Source organism: Anomalospiza imberbis, chromosome 29 (genome assembly GCF_031753505.1).
Source record: "Anomalospiza imberbis isolate Cuckoo-Finch-1a 21T00152 chromosome 29, ASM3175350v1, whole genome shotgun sequence".
NCBI classification, from domain to species: domain Eukaryota; kingdom Metazoa; phylum Chordata; class Aves; order Passeriformes; family Viduidae; genus Anomalospiza; species Anomalospiza imberbis.
This window is the reverse complement of record NC_089709.1, coordinates 3,089,757-3,108,251: the sequence shown is the minus strand read 5'-3', so window position 1 is coordinate 3,108,251 and position 18,495 is coordinate 3,089,757. Positions and strand designations below refer to the sequence as shown.

Below are 18,495 nucleotides of genomic sequence, written 5' to 3'. Positions count from 1 at the left end.
ATGCAGGAGAAGGACCCTCAACGACTCCTGACATAAAATCAGGAGTCAAAGAAACTGGTACAAGATCAGAGGCCAATACTGAGTCCTTTTCCCTAAAGGACCTCCGTGGCCTAAGAAAGGATTACACTCGACAACCTGATGAGTCTATAATTAGTTGGTTGGTCCATCTTTGGGATGCTGCAGGTGAAGCTACAATTCTGGACGGCACTGAAGCGAGGCATTTGGGATCCCTGTCACATGATCCTGTCATCGACCAAGGAATGATGAGGGGGGCTAAACCTCACAGCCTCTGGGCACGGCTCCTGGAAAGTGTAGCACAAAGATACCTGTGTGCAGATGATCTTCATATGCAGCAGACCCAGTGGAAGACTATAGAACAGGGATCCAACGCCTGAGAGAAATGGCAGTGGCAGAGATTATCTTCTCAGATGACATAACAACTAGGAATCCAGACATGGTACCATGTACATCTGTGATGGAGCAAAATCTTGTACAGCTTGGGCCACATGAATACACTTCTGCATTAACACTAATGAAGCGGGTAATAATGAACCAAAAGGTAAGGCCACATGGAATCAAGGAGCCATGGTGACACTGTAGAACTTTTTCAATCCAAGGAGATTATGGTGTCTGAAGAAAGAGGATTGAACTCAGAGGTAAGGCCACAAGGAGCCAAGGAGCCATTGTGACATGAAGAAAGCAAGGATTCCATTCTGGCCTAACAGAACCACATGGAACCAAGGGGCCACTGTGACACCGTGGAGCTTTTTCAGACCAAGGAGACCATTGTGACATGATGGAAGATGACTGAACCAACAGGTAAGGCCACATGCTTATTCAAAGCAAGGAAACCATTGTGACATGATGGAAGATGATTGAACCCATGGGTAAGGCCACATGGAGCCGAGGAGCCATTGTGACACAGTGGAGATTTTTCAAACCAAGGAGATAATTTTGAGATGATGGAAGATGTCTATACCAAAGGATAAGGCCAACTTAAGACAAGGAACCATCATGACATGAAGAAAGCAAGGATTCCATTGTGGCGTAACAGAACCTCATGGAACCAAGGGGCCACTTTGATGCAGGGGAGGTTTTTCAAACTCAGAAGACCATGGTGACATCATGGAAGATGATTGAACTCACAGATAAGGCCACATGGAGCCAAGGATCCATTGTGACACAGTGGAGCTTTTTCACACCAAGGAGTTATTGTGACATGATGGAAGATGATGAAACCAACAGATCAGGCTGCATGGAGCCAATAAGCCAATGTGGCACAGTGGAGTTTTTTCAAACCAAGCAGATAATTTTGAGATGATGGAAGATGTCTATACCAAAGGATAAGGCCACCTTAAGCCAAGGAACCATTGTGACACGAAGAAAGCAAGGATTCCATTGTGGCGTAACAGAACATCATGGAACCAAGGGGCCACTTTGCCACAATGGCATTTTTTCAAACCAAGGAGACCATTGTGACATGATGGAAGATGACTGAACCAACAGGTAAGGCCACATGGAACCAAGGAGCCATTCTGACACGAAGAAAGCAAGGATTCCATTTTGACAATGTAAGAGGCTGTCTGAAGCCCCCACATTTGCCTACTGATTGCCACGAGGAGAAACCTCTTCCCCCACTGCAGTTCCAGCTTGGAGAGAGCAGCAGTGCCGGTGCAGCTGCTGCACTGTTACATTAGCTGTTCCGAACAAGGCCTGGCAAGGACTTGGCAAGGAATCGGCAAGGACCCAGCAAGGAATAGCCTACTGCATCTTTGCCTACTCTCCTCCTTTAAGCCAAATGAACTTTTGGGGTGACTCCTGTGGTCCTTCATTGAAGACCCCTCACCTGCCTTGTTACCACTGTGACAAATGGACAAATCCTGGGAACCCTCCTCCCAAGGACTGAGACTGAAACCCCTACTACGGGGGGAGGGGGGGGGGGAAGGTGGTCTGACCACTAATGACATGACCTGCTTCCCTTCAGTAATTTCAATGGACTTTTTCTTCATTGTGTTCACCTTGCTTTGGTGGTTTCAGTGGACTCACCCTTTCCCCCACAGAAATCACAATGGACTCTCATTGTTCTGCATGTTCCCCCCTCTTTCCTCTGTGGACTATAACTGGACCCCTGAATTGACCAGAACTTTGAAGACTTCCCCGACACGACAAGATGGATCCCCATCGTCCGGACCACTGAGGATCTCGCCTGTGTTGGTAGCTATTCCCATACCCCTCTTCTCTCTCTCTCTCTATTCTTTTATCTCTTTTCTGATCCCCACTATAGCATTTACTGTTTTGGCCCCTAATAAAGGTGCATTTGTTGTGATTCACTGATAGTCCCTTGTTCTTTGCCTTATTGCACTTTTGGGATTGGTGAAAAGAACCATCACGACACCCCGCAACAAGCGGATCATGACAGGGGGACACAGTGAGGGATGGGGGGACGAGAGCCAGGAATGGGGGGAGCTGGGGAGGGACTCAAGGCAGGGATGGCACAACACGGAAAAGGTGTCGGGAAAGGATGGGGGTACCCATGTAGGGTGGGGGAACCCAGTGATGGACCCGAGAAAGGATGAGGTGAGCCAGGGAGGGATCCAGGAAAGGTTGGGAGCTCCAGGGCAGCTGTCAGGGAGGGCTGGGGGTCCCCAGACAGGGCAGGAGGACCCGTGGAGGCTGTGGAGGCTCCCCGTGCCATTCCCCGCACTCACTGTGCACCGTGATGTGGAGCTGGGCGCTGCTCTTCTGCATGGCCCCACACCCAACCTTGGTGCTCACCTCGCAGCTGTAATTCCCTGAGTGGAAGACCACCATAGCAAGCACCAGCAGCTGTGAGGACCCCTGCGGGCCCTCCACCACCTGCCTGTCCAGGTAGAACACATGCAGGAGTGGGGCTCGGGGCCGCAGGGTGCTGGGGGTGTTGAGGCAGCTGAGAGTCAGGGGGTACCCCACAGTGGGCTCGGGGGGACCCTCCAGCACCAGCACTGGGAAGAGCTCAAGGCAGGAGATGGGGGCGGTGGGGCCGGTGACCCTGAGTCTCTGGGGAGGGGCTGTGGGGTGCTTACTGTGCACTGTCACTGTCACCAGCCGTGACTCTTTCCACCTCCTTGCCACCAAGCCCCTGCAGTGGTAGTAGCCACTGTGGTGTAGCTGCAGAGGGGACAGGGACATCTCAGTCCCAAAGAGGGACTGTCTCACTTCCTTGTCCCCATGATAGAATCTCACCTCTGTGACCAACAGGTGCCACCAATGCTGGCAGTGCAGTGTCACCGTGTCCCCCTCCAGCAACCTCCCCAACATCACCTGCAGCACCAACCTGTCTGGGGAACAAGCGGGTCCCATTACACTGCAGGGGCCTGGTGGTTCCCGATGGAACCAGGACCCCCCCTATTTGAACACACACAGCACACCAGGGGTCCCCTGTTCCACAAACAGATTCCCCCAACTCTGGGATGCTCTGGGATGTCCCCCTGTGCAGGGGACAGGCTCTGGTCACACCAGGGGGGTGACCCATGGAGCGGAGCCCACCCAGAGCGCCGGGGTCACCGTGGGTGCCAGGTTGGTGACACCCAAAACTCCCTCACCATTTAAGATTCTCAAGGTGAGGCTGAGCGCACTTCGGGGTCTATTACTCGTGTAGGTGCCATTCTTAGTGATAGTGACATGGTCGCGTCCCTCCTTGTACCAGGTGGCAGCACGGGTGGTCCCGGAGCCCTGGCACGTCTGTGTCATCTGGTCCCACAGCACCGCCGGCCTCCAGGGGGGCTCCACAAGGATCTGGAGGGTCTGGGCACCTGTGGGTGACAGGAGACACCAGCCTGCCAGGGCCAGCAAGGGGCTGGAAACAGTGGGGCAGGGACATGGCATCCACCAAGGACTCACCAGCGAGGCCGAGGGTCTGGGCTGGAAAGGAGAAGGGACAGGGCTGAGTGGGGGTGGCACCGTGGGGACAGAGGCATGGGGGATAGAGCGTGGGGGCTGTCCCCAAACTGTCTCCGTGGGAGTATTGGTGTGGCTCAGATGTCTCAAGGACAGAGAAACCATGGCCAACCCATGCTCAGGCACAGGGACCCTCTGCTGGCACAGGTCACCCTCACCAGCGTCATGGCCTCTGTGCCATATCCACATGGTGCTTTTCCCCTTGCTCCTGTCCCTGCAACCCTGTGACCCTGTCCCTACAGCTGCCCCAGCTCCAGTATGCGTCTCCCCACATTCCTGTCTCTACAGTCCCATATCCCCTTCCTGTGGGGTGTACCCACAGCCACCCCATGGCCCCGGTCACCTCATGCACTGGCTCTGCTGGCCTTGGGGGCCTCAGGAGACCTTGCAGCCCCCCTTTGCACCCTCCCTGTGGAAGTGACAGCCTGGTCAGAGAGCGAGAAAACTAGGTAAGTTTTTCCAGGATCGGCTTGTGAGACTTTAGGGGCTTGCAGAGAAACAATGATAGCTTGTTATTATAAACAACCTGCAGGTGGTGATTTCCTACTCTGTTTTCCTGTTTTTCTCAAAGATTGTTTGAAAGAAAGGTGTTTTTGTTAATTAGCCAAATCAGGTGAAATATATTGATTAATTGACCAATCTGGTCTGTCTGTCTGTATCAGAACAGTCTATAAAAGAGAGAATTTCATAGTAAACAGAGATGCTGTGCAAACCAGCCTTCTGGTGAGTCTGTGTCATTTCTTACTCAACAGCGACACCTCCCCACCGCTCTCTGCCTCACCAGGACCCATCCCCGGGCTGGCAGGCCCGTGCCCGGGGCACTCACCCCACAGGAGCAGCGCCACCTTCCCGGCCATCCCGGTGTCCCCAGCCATGTGGACTGGCTGTCACTGGCTGCTGTGGCCACCGCTCCCCTGGCTGGCGGCTCTTCAGATGAAGGGGAAGGAAGTGAGGTCATGTCTTGTCCCCATGTGTAGGTGGCCCTTGATAGGGGCAGGGTCGGGGAAGGGTGGAGACACAGCGGGTGACAGGCTGGGGACATTATGGGATAGTCTGGGCACATGGTGGGAAAAGCTGTTGTCAGGAGTGGGGGGCTCAGGGGATGTGGATGTCCAGGAGATGGATGTCCAAGGATGGATGTCCAGGAGAATGAGGGTCCAGGGGAATTGGGGTCTCCATGCCTGTAAGGATTCAGGGATGGGGGTCCTTTGGGAACACGGTCCCCAGGAATTTTGGATCATGGCATGTGGGTGCCAGTGTTGGGGGTGGAGGGGGAAAAAGGGGACATTTGGGAATAGGGGTTCTGGGGGAAGAAGCAGCCCATGGGATGGGATCAAGGCAAGGGTGGTACTGGGCAATGGCAGTCCTGGGATTGGGGTCCCCAGGGAGGAGAGACCAAGGCAATGGGGGTCCCATGTTTTGGTTCCCAGGGGAATGGGGGTGCCAGGGATGGGCAGTGCCTGGGTGGGCACGGGGGTCACAGCTCCTTCCCGGAGTGCCTGAGATTTTGGGGCGACCCAGAGCCCAGAACAGCCCCCACCCTGGGGCACTCCAAGGCTGTCCTGGGAGGCTCTGGGTCTCTGCCCCACACACCCCTGGGCTTTTTCCTGTCCCCCCAATTTCCTGGCTGACCCATCCCAGGGAACACCTGAGGCCCAATTGGCTGAGACAAAATTATACATCCATAGAATAAAGGCAAAAATCTTTTCCCACACCACTATTTTCCCAATAAAAAACAAACTCAGAAAAAATCAAACTGACAAGGTACAAAATGCTCTGGTTTATAGGATCATTTGAAATACTGCTCGCCCAACAAGTCGCGTACAAGAAAAACACAAACAAATCCAAAAGAAATTAGACTTTTTGGTTCCCTTTAGGAGCTCCTTGGTGCATCCCACAGCAGTGTTTGCTTGTGGATAACACAGCATGTGGAATCTCCCTGAGTGTCCCAACAGCTCCATGGGATTGTTCTCTGCCTGGTGGGCAGCAACCCAGCCCATAAGGAAGCCTTTTGTTGGGCCATATTTAGGAACTCTTCCCATTTTTCTCACCCTGAAACTCGATTGACTTCCCATGGATTCTGCTCCCAAAGGGAAGAAGCTCTTTCCATCCTTGGGACAGTGCACAGGAATCTGTGGAAATGCCCGTGTGTGCCTCAGGGTCTGATTCTGTGGTAAATCCACTCCAGCCTGCCCTGAATTCCCCTGCCTGAGCACTGCCTGCTCCTGCTGTGACACCCCTGTTCCCCAGGCCCTTGTGTGCAGCCCCTGCTCAATATTTCCACACTTTTCCCTCTCTTCTGGTGTGCACATCCAGAACACGAACATTCTTTCCAGGAGGTTCCAAGGGGCTGCAGAAGGAGGGTCCATGTCAGGTTGTTGAGTAGATTGTTGTGGGATTTGCAGGATTTTTGGGGCTCTCTCAGCCCCTTGCCAAGAGGGACAAAATGATTAATTGCTTCATTTGGGTTTTGTGCTTCTTGCAGGGCTGAGCAAACCACAGGCAGGCCTTTTCCCCCCACCGAATTCTCACCTCTGCAGCAGCTCTAAAGCTGCCAGAATCAAAGCCAAGGGGGCAGGGGGGGCCGTCCGATGTCCTGGCTGCCACCTGGGGCTGGCCAGAGCAGGGCTGGCCAATGGCCACCCCTGTGCAGTGGGGCTGGACCAAGGCCGGGCCCCAGTCTTGGATGGCCACTGGCTTCAAGGAGGAGGAGTTTGGGAGCTCCTTTCTGCCTGGGGCTTCATTCCCAAACTGCTTTTGCCAGCACAGATCCTGCAGGGGATGAGCAAGAATGGAGAAGCCTGAACACTCACGGAGCTGCCATGGCCCAGAACAGGACCCCCTTGGCCAACATGTGTCCCCCCGGGACAGGATTCCCCCCAAGACAGTACCCCCTGGATGTGCCCCCCCAGGACAGAACCTCCCCCCCCCCCCCCCCCGCCATGTGACAGTCAGCACAAAAGGCCTCTTCATTCTTCTGCAGGAGAAAGTGTTGGGGGGGCACTGCCAGATACTCCCATCCCCCACAGCCTCCCCAGCCCTCCCTGCAGACTCCTCACCCCTGCTTCCCCCACCCTGGGGTTCCCCCAACACATTCCCTGCTCAGGAGCTCCCAAGGATCATCAAGGCATGAAAAGGGGGGTTTTGAATTTGAGGGGTAAAATGATGGAAATGATGAGAGGAAAAAGTCATTGGAGGTTGTGGGGACACAGACCCAGAGCACCTCAGAATCTGCCTGGGGTGACCCCCAGACCACTGGCACCTTGTGGGGGCTGTGCTGGGCTCTGGGTCACCCCAAAATCTGCGGCACCCAGGGAAGGGGCTTTGATCCACAGGCCCTCCCAGCCACTGCCCATCCCAGGGACCTCCATTCCCCTGGAAATTCAATCATGGGACACCCATTCCTTATGTCTGCCCATGCCAGAGGCCCCCTTCCCAGTACTCACATTTCCCAGGTTCTGCATGGCCCAGGACATCCATTCCCAAGTAACCCTCTCCCGTTCATTCCATCCCCTGAAATCCCCATTCCCTCAGAACCTTTATTCTCCCAAGATCCCCCCAGGCCCATGGGATTCCCAATTCCCCCAGCATCCTAATCCCTAGGACCCCCATCTCCTGACCCCAAATCCCTGGAGCTCACATTCCCCTGGGACTTTCATCCCTGAGTCCCCCTCGCCCTGGGGACCCACATTCCCATTGCACTCCCATCCCTGGTGACTCCCCCTCCTCAGGACCCCCATTCCCCAGGGACCCCATACCTGGTATTCCCCATTCCCCTGGACACACATCCCTGGCTCCTCAAACCCCCGGAGGCCTCCACTCCTTGGAACCCCACGTCTCCCCATGTGCCACCCAACCTTGTCCCCCAATCTGTCCTTACCCTGCCCACAGCCTGTCCCCAGCTTGTGGCCACCCTGCCTCCACCAAAAGGGCCACCACCACGTGTGAATGAGACCTGATCTTGCTTCTTCCCCTTTTTCTGAAGAGCTGCCACCCAGGGCACAAGTGGCCCCAATAGCCTGCAACAGCCAGCCTGGATGGCCGGGGACACCGGGATAGCCGGGAAGGTGGTGCTGCTCCTGTGGGGTGAGTACCCTGGGCACGGGCCTGACACCCCGGGGATAAGGAGGGGAGGGGGTACAGGGGAACTGCAGGGTTCCCTTAAATCCCAAATGCCAGCAGAGCCCGGTGCATTCGATGACTGGGGTTGTGGGGTGGTCATGTGGACATGAGAGAGGGGACAGGAAGGTAGGGACAATAATGGTGGAAGAAGGATTTGGGGAGGCATCAGGGGGCTGGTGGCAGTGACCTGTGCCAGCACGGGGTGGCCCATTTCAGGGGTGTCTACAGTGTCCCTGTGCACTGCCTCACTACAGGGTGGCCACAATGTCCCTGTCCCCAAGGGGTCAGTGCCACACAAGAACAGTTTGGGGACAGACCCCACAACCCATGCCCTCGTGCCTCTGTCCCCAGGGTGCCACCCTCACCCAACCCTGCCCCTTCTCCCTTCCAGCCCAGACCCTCAGCCTCACTGGTGAGTCCTCAGGGGATGCCATGTCCCCACCCTGCTGTCCCCAGCACCACGGTGGCCCTGGCAGGCTGGTGTCCCCTGTCACCCACAGGCACCTGGACCCCCCAACTCTTCCTGGAGCCCCCCTGGAGGCTGGCAGTGCTGTGGGACCGGGTGACACTGACCTATCAGGGCCTGGGGACTGCCAGTGCCACCACCTGGTACAAGGACGGGCAGCAATGGGGGCAGGAGGGATGGAACCACTTGACTGTCACCAAGATTGACACCTACACGTGACAGACCTGGCAGTGGTCAGCCCCACCCATGAGAGTCTCAGATGGTGAGGGCCATTTGTGTCCCCAGCCTAGCACCCACGGGCACCCCAAGGGTCCTGGGTGGGCTCCACTCCATGGGTTACCCCCTGGTGTGACCAAAGCCTGTCCCCTGCACATGGGGACATCGCAGAGCATCCCAGTGCAAGGGGACCCCTGTGTTGGAATTGGGGACCACTGGTGCACTGGGTGTGACCCAATGGGTGGTCTGCAGTGACACTGGGTGTGACAGCCCCCCCCCCCCCCGTCTCCCAGACTGGCTGGTGCTACAGGTGCTGGTATGGGCACTGCTGTAGGGGGACACGGTGACACTGCACTGCTGGGGCTGGCAGAACAATTCCAAAAGGGTTCCCCAAAAACATAAGGAGAAGTCCCCCAACTCTCCAAGACCTCGTAGTGACTCAAGACACATCAAGGCTTGGTGAGGCTGCTGGGGCTCAGCTCCCCACTCTTGGCTCTATGCCCCAGCAAAAGCCCCCTCCTGCAGACTGGGAATGCTGGATCCCGCTGCTGCTGGAACAAACTGAGCCCGTGCCCCGGGCTCCAGTGTCCCCTCTTAGCAAGGCCCTTAGCCCTCTTCAGCCACCAGCAGCCTATTTGTGTCCCAAGCGGTTCAGTATCACCCAAAGGGTCAGAGGGTCAGAGAATGGCACGGGAAAAGAGCTGATGGCAGAGAACATGTCCTGATCTACTGTCAGCAGAAAGCTGAAGCCTGTCTAGGGGAGGGGGTTGTGGGTGGGTATAGTGAAGCAAAACGTCCCCAGTGCAGGGAGTCTCCCCACCTGTGCACCTGATTCTTGAGGAATTTAACCCTGATCCTCTTCCCTGCACTCCACCCTCATGGCTTTACAAGCCCACCATGGACCTGGGCAGTCTGGTGGGCCAGAGAACAGCATCAACAGGGCAAAGCAGCAGCTGTGACATCCTCTATCAAATCAGGTCTCTGGTGTCACCAGAGCAATCTCTATCCCACAGGGACCTGCAACACCTGGAGGGGACACTGCAGAAAACTGCAGCAGGCAGATGGGAGCTGGAGGCAGCAGAGGGGCAGAGCCCCACAGACAGGCCCCTCTGGGCACTAACACGCTGCACTCCTCAGACTGCTGCGGCTGCAGAGAAGAGAGCTGCACAAGGAAGTTTGGGACTTCTGGTTGTTCTTTTTTCTGTTTGCTTGTTTCTCCATTAGAACACAGAGGACACCTCACAGCTGCTGCTGCAGCCACCGAATCCTTTGCCCAGAGGGCTGAAGCACGGCGTAGGCAGCACCTCGCAGGGGACTGCGCCATCCCGACCCAGCCACTCTTCTTGGGGGTTCGGGGTTGTCCTTTCCCGAGCTCTGGGCTGCTGCTGGCATTGGACTCTGCTCAGTTCTTTTTGCTCTTGGGGGTGTCGTACTTCCTCTTGCTCGAGTACCAGAGCAGCAGGGGGATCCCGATGGAGGGCAGGGTCATCACGCCAAATGCCGCCCAGTCCAGCTAGGGAGAGATTGTTAAGAGAAAAGTCAAAACAATCCAGGCCAGAGGAGTCTTAGAGCAATGAGGTCTGAGGAGGAGAGTGAGGGGAGACCTCACACTGTCTGCAGCTTCCTCACACGGGGAAGCAGAGGGGCAGGCGCTGACCTCTGCCCTCGGTGACCATGACAGGACCCGAGGGAGCACCCACAGCTGTATCAGGACAGCCGATATTAAGGCTGGATATCAAGAAAAGGCTCTTTCTCTCAGAGGATGGTCTCCTAGGCACTGGAAGAGGCTCCCCAGGATAGTGGTCACAGCACCGAGCTTGACAAGAGCTCAAGGAGTTTGAGCTGGCTGACAGGTGCATGGTTGGGATTCCTGGTGTTGTCCTCTGCAGGGCCAGGAGTTGGACTCCACAATCCTTGTGGGTCCCTTCCAGCCTAGGTTCTAAGATTCCACCCTCAGATTTTCTGGCTCAAATGCCACAGTGCAGCTCCTTCACACAGGGAGCTGGGATGGAAACTCAGCTGCTTCTGTGATCGTCCTCTGGAGAACTGACAGGAATTAACTCCAGCTCCCACTGGAGCTCTCCAGGTGACTGCAGGGCAAGCCACACACACCACATGCAAGCAGGAAGCCACCACACTGAGCTGCAGCTGCCGTGGTGCACTTCTCCCTTGTCAATTGAAAGGTACTTACAAAGTGAGGGGAGAACCTCCTGTCGAAGTCACGCTGAGCCAGGATTCCTCCCTGTCCGGGAGCACTAGTGAAGCCGACCTGGAAAAGGCAGGGAAAAGACAGGCTTTGCCACCTTTCCTCCTCGCTCCAGAACTGGGCAGGGTGAGAGCACACGGACACGCATCATCCCCGACCACGCAGCTCTGGGAGTGCGGTCAGGTGTGTCTGCAGGGATCCCATCAATCAGCCACTTACCACCACCTGGGCACCCTCCTGAGCCAGGTACGTGATGGTGGCAGAGGTGAAGTTGAAGTACCCAGCCTTGAGAGGCCGTAGAACCACGGTGTGGGACACGTTGCTCGCTCTGGGAGCTGGACGTTAAGGAACACTGCTGTATTTCATCCCAGGAAGAAAAGTGAGGAGATGGGAAAGAGCAACCAGGAGCCAGGTGCAAAAGTCAGTGCTGCTGACAGATTTGAGTGCTCGTGCTCACAGACAGCCAGACCCACCCGAGGCTGACGCAGCTGCTCTTCCACAGGCAAAGGAACTACCCTGGGACCTGGTCCTGTCTGCAAGGAACTTTATTTTTACACTGCACCATCCAGAAGAGCAGGGGTTTGGATTTGGCACCCTGTCCAGGCTCTGGAAGGAATTTCAGGGACAGCAGATGAAGATAGGACAAAGCTGCAGGATGCTCAGGGGCAAGAAAGAGAGTTGGGAGAAATTTCAAAACATTAAAAGATACGGAGCAATCCTGTCCCACTTGACACTGAGCATGCCAGAGACGATGCCAAAATCTTCTGGGGGGAAGGAATCATCCGACAGCTCCACATCTAGGGCAGCACTAAACACAACAAAGAGAGGGATGAGACAGAAATCTTAAGCTTTGTCATTTACTCACAGGCTCTGCAGCAAAGTGCACTGACAGTTCCATCTCGACCAAACGGAAGAACTGATTTTTGAGAGAGGAAATGTCACCAGTAGAAGATGGGGAGGAGAGCTGAGGTATCTTACAGGGAGACTGCAGAGGGAGGAAGGCAAAGCTGAGAGAAACAACCACAACGACAGGAAAACCACCTTTTTTTCCACAATACAATTTGGTCGTTTGCTGAACTTCAGATACCATCCCATGGATATACATGCTGGCCTAAAATATAACCAAATCCCACATCTAAAATTACAGGAGCTCATTAATGTTGTATTAATCTAACATTACAGCACCATATATTCTTCTCTTAGCAGTACTGCACTCAGTATGCATTATTCTGCTTTAAAAAAAAATACCTAAAAAAACAAAATGCCAAAGCACTTTAATAGTGTCCTGTATTTTGTTCAATCAGCTTTTCATTCTGGAATGAAGCTTTTTACCAGCATGGTGGAAGTCTGTTTTATCTTTGTCAGGTCCTTAGTTAAGTCCTGATAGCAAAAGGAATTTTCACAAAGCCAAGAGCTTTGTGAGCTGCATGCGTGGGGAGCAGAGTGTCACAGGACACCACAGGAACTATACCATGCTGGACTGACAGCTTGAGCAGTCACGAGGTGAAAGCAGGGACAATGGAAGAGGAAGGAATAGGCAAATTTCAGGCTTTTCAGGCACTGCTGGAAAGCTCAGAGTTAGAGGGATATCACATGTCACAGAGCTGAGAAATTGCCTTGTACCCTGCAGCCACACAGAGAACATCTGCTCGTGGTCAGTACTGAAGCCTGGACAGGGCTTACCTGGAGCCAACATTGTAGATGTTGTACTGCAAAGTCAAGTCCTTGCCCTCCACTGCGTATCTGTTTAACAGGGATTTGGAGGCCAGGAGCCTGGCGCCGTCCTCGCAGTGAGCCACAGACACCAGGGCAAACACGGCAAGAAGTGGGAGCTTCATCTAGAAACACAAGGAAATGGAATGTCACTGATCGTTTGAAATCTCTGAACACTTGCCTGTGAGGATGTAAGAATTGGCACAGCAGTGTCCCAAATCTGCAGCCATGGAAGAAAAGTTCATGGTTTTCTCCCCTTTCAAAGTCCTGGCCAGTATCACTGCCCTTTACAGAATCACGGAACATCCTGAGTTGAAAGGGACCCATAAGGATAATCGAGTCCATCCTCTGGCCCTGCACATCTCAGTAACAGGCAAAGCTTTCAGATCACTAAGCCTCTTCTAGTAACTTCCAGAGCAAAAGCTTTGGTAATTAACAGTTTCATCAGTTTTAGCAACTAATGGTTAATTGCCTTTGCAAAGCCTGGCAACTTTCCAGCACTGTCTTTCACAACAGAATTAGTTCTTCTCAGAAAGCACAGCTCCTCACTTCCAACATTTATTCTTCCCTATTTCCAGCCACTGAGGAACCACCAACTCCCTCCAGTGGCTTACCCAAACACAGTGCCTTTGAAGCCACCCTGTTGAGAGGACAAGGAGACAACAGGAACACTACAGATGTGACCAGCCCCACTTGATGGGGCTTTTAAATGCAAAAACTGCTTCAATATCCGGGTCTCTACCCTCCACAGTCACAGGGTGGCTGGAGTTGGACAGGACTGTAAAGACCATCCAATTGCACCCCTGTCATGGGCAAGGACACCTTCCACTAGACCAAGTCGCTCCAAGCCCCGTCCAACCTGGCCTTTGACGCTTCCAGGGATGGGGCAGCCACAGTTTCTCTGGACAACCTGTGCCAGTGACTCATCACCCTCACAGGAGCCAGTTTCTTCCCAAAATCCCATCTAACTCTGCCCCCTGGCAGTGCCAAGCCTTGTTTTGTTACTCCAGGCCCTTGTCCAAAATCCCTTTCCATCTCTCTTGGAGCCTCTTTAGGCCCTGGAAGGGGCTCTGAGGTCTCCCTGGAGCTTTTACTTCTGCTGGTTCAACACCCCCAGCTCTCCCAGCCCATCTCCAGAGCAGAGGGGCTGCAGCCCCTGGATCATCTCCGTGGCCTCCCCTGGACTCACTCCAGCAGCTCCTTGTCCTCCCTGTGCTGGGGACCCCAGAGCTGGAGGCAGCTCTGCAGGGAAGGCTCTCAGCAGAGCAGAGGGGCAGAATTTCCCCTTCACACGCTGCCCACGCTGTTGGGGATGAGCCCAGGACAGTGTTGGCTTGCTGGACCCCCAGTACACGTTGCCAAAGCACGCTGAGCTTCTTGTCAACCCATCCCCCAGATCCTTCTCAGGGCTGCTCTCCATCCATTCTTCCCCAGCCTGTTTGTGTTTCGGGATGCTGCAATGCAGGTGCAGCACCTGCCCTTGGCCCCGCTGAACCTCCCGGGCTTGGCACCGACCCGCCTGCCCAGCCCGTCCCAGCGGGGGTGCCAGAAGCCCCTTCCTTGCCCCCAGTCCTGCCCTGCTGCAGCCACACAGCAGCGCATGCAGCCCAGGCTGCTCCTGCCCACCCACCCAGGGGCCCGGAGGGGCTCAGGGACACCTCTCAACAGGGAACCGCCCGGTTTCTGCCACCGCTGCCCGCGGAAGACCCCGACTCTGAGGCTCCAGCGCCAGAAACCGGCCGCTCCTTCCTGGCCCCTCAGAGCCCACGACCGAGCCTCTCCTACAGACCCGTGCCGAGGCCCGAGGACACGGCCTCGAGCTGCCCGCGGAAGACCCCGACTCTGAGGCTCCAGCGCCAGAAACCGGCCGCGCCTTCCTGGCCCCTCAGAGCCCACGACCGAGCCTCTCCTACAGACCCGTGCCGAGGCCCGAGGACACGGCCTCGAGCCGCCCCGGGCCGCCCGCCCCTCACCGCCTCTCCCGCCGCCAACGCCGCAAAGACGAGTCAGCGCCAGCGCGGCGGAAATGGCGCGCACGAAGCGCGCCTCAGGGAGTCCCTATGCCCCCTGGGAACTGGAGTCTAGGCCCGCGCACACGCAGAGACTCCGCGCCTGCGCACGACGCGCGTCCTGCGCTGCCCCATCGCCCGCTGGCGGCGGGAGCGGCGCCGCGCTGGGCCGGGCTCCCGTCAGGAAAGCTCCGGAGAAGAGCAGCAGGTATGTCTGGGCGCGACAAGCAGCCGGCCCAGGTCCGTGGTGGATGTGTAATGCAGTGAGGAAGGAGTTGTTAGGAAAATGAATCCACAAACACCAGAGGTTTATGTCCAAAAAGGAGACAGAGGAGTCCTTTTTACTTTATTCGAATAAAGGGAGAGGCCATGGGGCATTCCCCTGGGGTCTCTCAAATTTTTAGGAGGACGCAGCCTCCTTTTTATCCTAATTTCCTGTCCGCATTTCCCTTCTCTCTTTCTCCATTGGCTGAGGTACTTGAGAGGTACAGACTTCCCGATACACCTGATACCAGAGATTTCCCTTTAATGTATAACCCCCCCTTTTAATTTTTAATTCTTATGGAATTTAGGGGTTTTTCGTTCCCATTGTTTCTTTCATCTTTCAATGTCTAGCAAACCTAAAGTTTATTTGTAAAAGCAAATATCTTTTTCCATTCATCAATCAGTGGAATCATTCTCATTGTTTCTTTTATCTTCTAGTTTTATTTACCAGCAGACCCACAACTTGTTTGTAAAGACAAATCCACTATTCCTCTCAATCCCTCCTCTTTTATTTTTAATAATTGTCTTTACAAACTTTAATTATCATTGACTTAATTTTCTGTTCCTTGGTCTTTTTTGTTTTGCAATTATTTGCAAAGAGATCAATTTCTGCCCTTTTGCAGCCATCTCTGGATCAGTAGGCATGGCTATTATTACCTGCATCCCTTTGATCACATGTTGAATAAGTTGCACTAAGTAAGGGATCATGCATGGTAAAAAGATTAGAGTTGTTACAGCACATAAGAGAAAAAAAAGCATTTGTTTAACTCATAGCCCACCAGGTAACCATGAAAACATGTCCCATTCCCATCCTTTCCATGTTTGGACTGGTACATGAGCTAACTTTCTTATTCCTTTTGTTATTTGTTTTACCACCTTTCCATTGTCATCTATTTGCAAGCAGCATTTTGAGTCATTTAATTTGCCACATACTCCCCCTTCTTCTGCTAATAAATAGTCTAATACCATCCGATGTTGTAATATTGCATTTCTCATCTGAGTAGATTGTCAACAAGGAGGTCAATCAATGCACATGTCTGGTTCATTATTACTTCAAAGACAGCTTGTAACCTAATTATCCAATTTAAATTATAAATGGGTTCTCTGGCACCTGATATTAATTCATTAGGATTCCATGTCGCTGGTCCATAGTGTTGTATAATTTGTTCACGTGGCCATTCATCTTCACCCCACTTTTGGATGCTCCCTCCAACCAGGGACAGATCAGTTGACCACTTTTCTCTAATTAGATCATCATATACCTTGATTCCTAATTGATTTCCCTGACCTTGTGGTAGCAGAAAGAATGATAGTCTAATATGCCCCATGTAACATATCCCTGACCAGTAAGGGGGTAACCTGGGGTAAGCATATAGGCCACAAATCCAGTAATGCCCTTTAAAGCCCAAGTCCTGTCAGCAATGGGACCTTTCCAATTTTCATCATCAATGGGTAGGTCAAAATACAGCTTGCTTCCTGGGCCTAGTGGTCCCCCATCAATAGTTGCCCTGTCATAAGAATCACAGTATTTGCATTTCCAAGCTCCTATGTGAGGTTACCACCTGCAGTTACATCCCAGATCTGTTTTCTTAGATCTGGACCAGAACCTATTAAAAAGGGTTCAAGTTCTGTTCCAATGTTGCCACTTCCACTGATACGGACAACACGTGTCCTGCTTGTGGAATTATCTTGGGGGCAGCTTAAAAATAAGGGGTCAAAAAACTTATCCTTCCCTACTGCTTTACAGCCTTCAAAATCCTTTTGGTATTTATGGAAGGGTCACCTTACCAAGCTATCATTAGTGAGCTTAACATGTGTCTGAATCCATCTGCCTTGATATCTGGAGTAAAGATAAGGGGAGCAGTTGGGGGTCCAACAATCTGAAGCCAAAGATAAAGTCCAGTCACACTTTTTCCCACATATATGTTTCCTGTTCTATTTAGACAATAAATGCCTCTTTCAGAAAAATGAAGCTGCCATGGATTTCCTTCTTCATCCCAAAATCCTATTCCATTATGGACCTCTCTCAGGGTACTTACCCACGATCTAGGCTTGACTGGGCTGGCCACCCAATGCCAGCTTTCAGATCCCCCTGGCCCTCTGCAGACCTAACAATTGCTAAGGTTAAAGGTTTTTGCTACTTCTTCCAAGGTTAAAAAATTATTTTCTCACTTTTGGCCCCAACCTAACTGACAATCTAAGGGTAAGATTGTTAGGAGAAACATTCTAACGGTGTAATGTAATCTCCTAACCTAAATTTCACTTTCACGTTGTCTTCCACACCACCTGTGGTGAGAGAAGGCACAGAAACAGCTTAACATAAAGAAAACAATGGCAGCGAGGATTGGCCCCCAGTGAATGGAGGTCCAAGAGCAGAGATGCCCACACAAACTATTTCAGCAGGCAGTGTGGGTAGGCACACAGGGCTTCCCCCAATGTCAACGCACTGGCTACTGCTCCAGTCCACCCCTGCGGAGTGTCAGACGCAGCTTCCCATCCTTCTCCTCCCGCAGAGATGTCCAAATCTCTGGGGCCTCAGAGACCTTGATCCAAGTGTGATGGGTCACCCCGTGTTCAGCTGTCTTGATGGCTGTTTCTGTGGTCAGTAACACTTGGAAAGGTCCACACCAGTTCGCCACCAGGGGTGCTTCTTTCCACTCCTTAACTAGGACCCAGTCTCCTGGATTGATGTTGTGAACAGCAAAGTCCAAAGGCAGGGTCTGTGCCAGCTGAGCTTCCTGTCGAAAAGATTTCACAAGAGACGGTATCCTGGCCACATATTGTTTTAAATACACATCACTTATCTCTACCCCGCCACACTAGGCTGAGAATTACAAGGGTAAGGAATTCCAAACATCAATTCAAAAGGAGGTAACTGAATATCTCCCCTGAGTCTGACTCTTATTCTTGCCAAAGCCAGTGGCAAGAGCCGTATCCATGGCATCTTAGTTTCCATCACCAGCTTCAGGAGGTGTTTCTTTATTTCTCCATTCATCCTCTCAACCCAGCCCGAACTCTGGGGGTGCCAGGGGGTATGGAGATTCCATTGTATCCCTAAGGCAGTCATAACTCCTTGAAGAATTTTTCCTGTTAAATGAGTTCCCCTGAGTCCATTGCTTCCACAATCCCATATCTTGGAATTATTTGTTCCAAAAATACTTTAATAACTGATCCTGTAGTTGCTGAAACAGCTGGAAATGCTTCTGGCCACCCTGTTAACTGACACAATATTACCAGAAGATACTTAAATCTTGCCACTCAGGGCATTTCAGTAAAATCCACCTGGCATCTCTGGAAGGGATGTACAACCCAAGGCCTCCCTCCCCTGGCAAGTTTCTTTGTAACTCTGTTATTGGTATGAGCACAAATCAAACAACCCTCAATAGCTTGTTTAGCCAGAATAGAAAGACCCACAGGAGCATACCTTTTGAGGAAGGCTTCTGCCAGTCCTCGGGAGCCCTAATGACTCCCTTCATGGAGTTGTTTTAACAATTGTAAGGCCAGAGCTTTTGGTATCCACTGCTTACCATCCCTTGTTAACCAATTATCTCCTCTTTCCTCTG

The 18,495-nt window shown here is 53.1% G+C and overlaps 1 protein-coding gene and 1 long non-coding RNA gene across 3 annotated transcripts in view; both read right to left on the bottom strand.

Annotated features, from left to right (window-relative positions):
• Window positions 1–3,670: 3,670 nt before the first annotated feature.
• The window catches only part of LOC137463574 (uncharacterized), a 78,680-nt gene continuing 63,855 nt past the window's right edge, over window positions 3,671–18,495 (bottom strand). The window contains exons 2-4 of the long non-coding RNA XR_010993947.1: window positions 4,763–4,863; window positions 3,880–3,900; window positions 3,671–3,791 (exon numbers count right to left, since the gene is read on the bottom strand). This is a non-coding gene — a long non-coding RNA (uncharacterized lncRNA). The remainder of the gene's footprint in view (window positions 3,792–3,879; window positions 3,901–4,762; window positions 4,864–18,495) is intronic.
• On the bottom strand, window positions 9,930–14,739 carry LOC137463565 (translocon-associated protein subunit beta). 2 transcript variants are annotated; one of them, XM_068174834.1, is made up of 6 exons: window positions 14,633–14,739; window positions 12,630–12,784; window positions 11,656–11,754; window positions 11,166–11,274; window positions 10,932–11,009; window positions 9,930–10,253 (listed from the first exon to the last, which is right to left on the bottom strand). In XM_068174834.1, the coding sequence occupies exons 2-6, from the start codon at window positions 12,782–12,784 to the stop codon at window positions 10,143–10,145; spliced, it is 552 nt and encodes a 183-aa protein (XP_068030935.1). In that variant the 5' UTR covers window positions 14,633–14,739; the 3' UTR covers window positions 9,930–10,142. The 2 variants fall into 2 exon arrangements, with proteins under 2 accessions (XP_068030935.1, XP_068030934.1); XM_068174833.1 differs by lacking the exon at window positions 14,633–14,739 and adding an exon at window positions 13,849–14,094.

Excerpts from the sequence above, each read along its gene's own strand:
- LOC137463565 (XM_068174833.1), bottom strand. The coding sequence starts at position 14,079 with ATGGAGAGCAGCCCTGAGAAGGATCTGGGGGATGGGTTGACAAGAAGC. Across the intron at positions 12,785-13,848 it reads GAGGACAAGGAGCTGCTGGA|ATGAAGCTCCCACTTCTTGC; the intron begins GTGAGTCCAGGG and ends TTGTGTTTCTAG. Across the intron at positions 11,010-11,165 it reads AGGAGGGTGCCCAGGTGGTG|GTCGGCTTCACTAGTGCTCC; the intron begins GTAAGTGGCTGA and ends TGCCTTTTCCAG.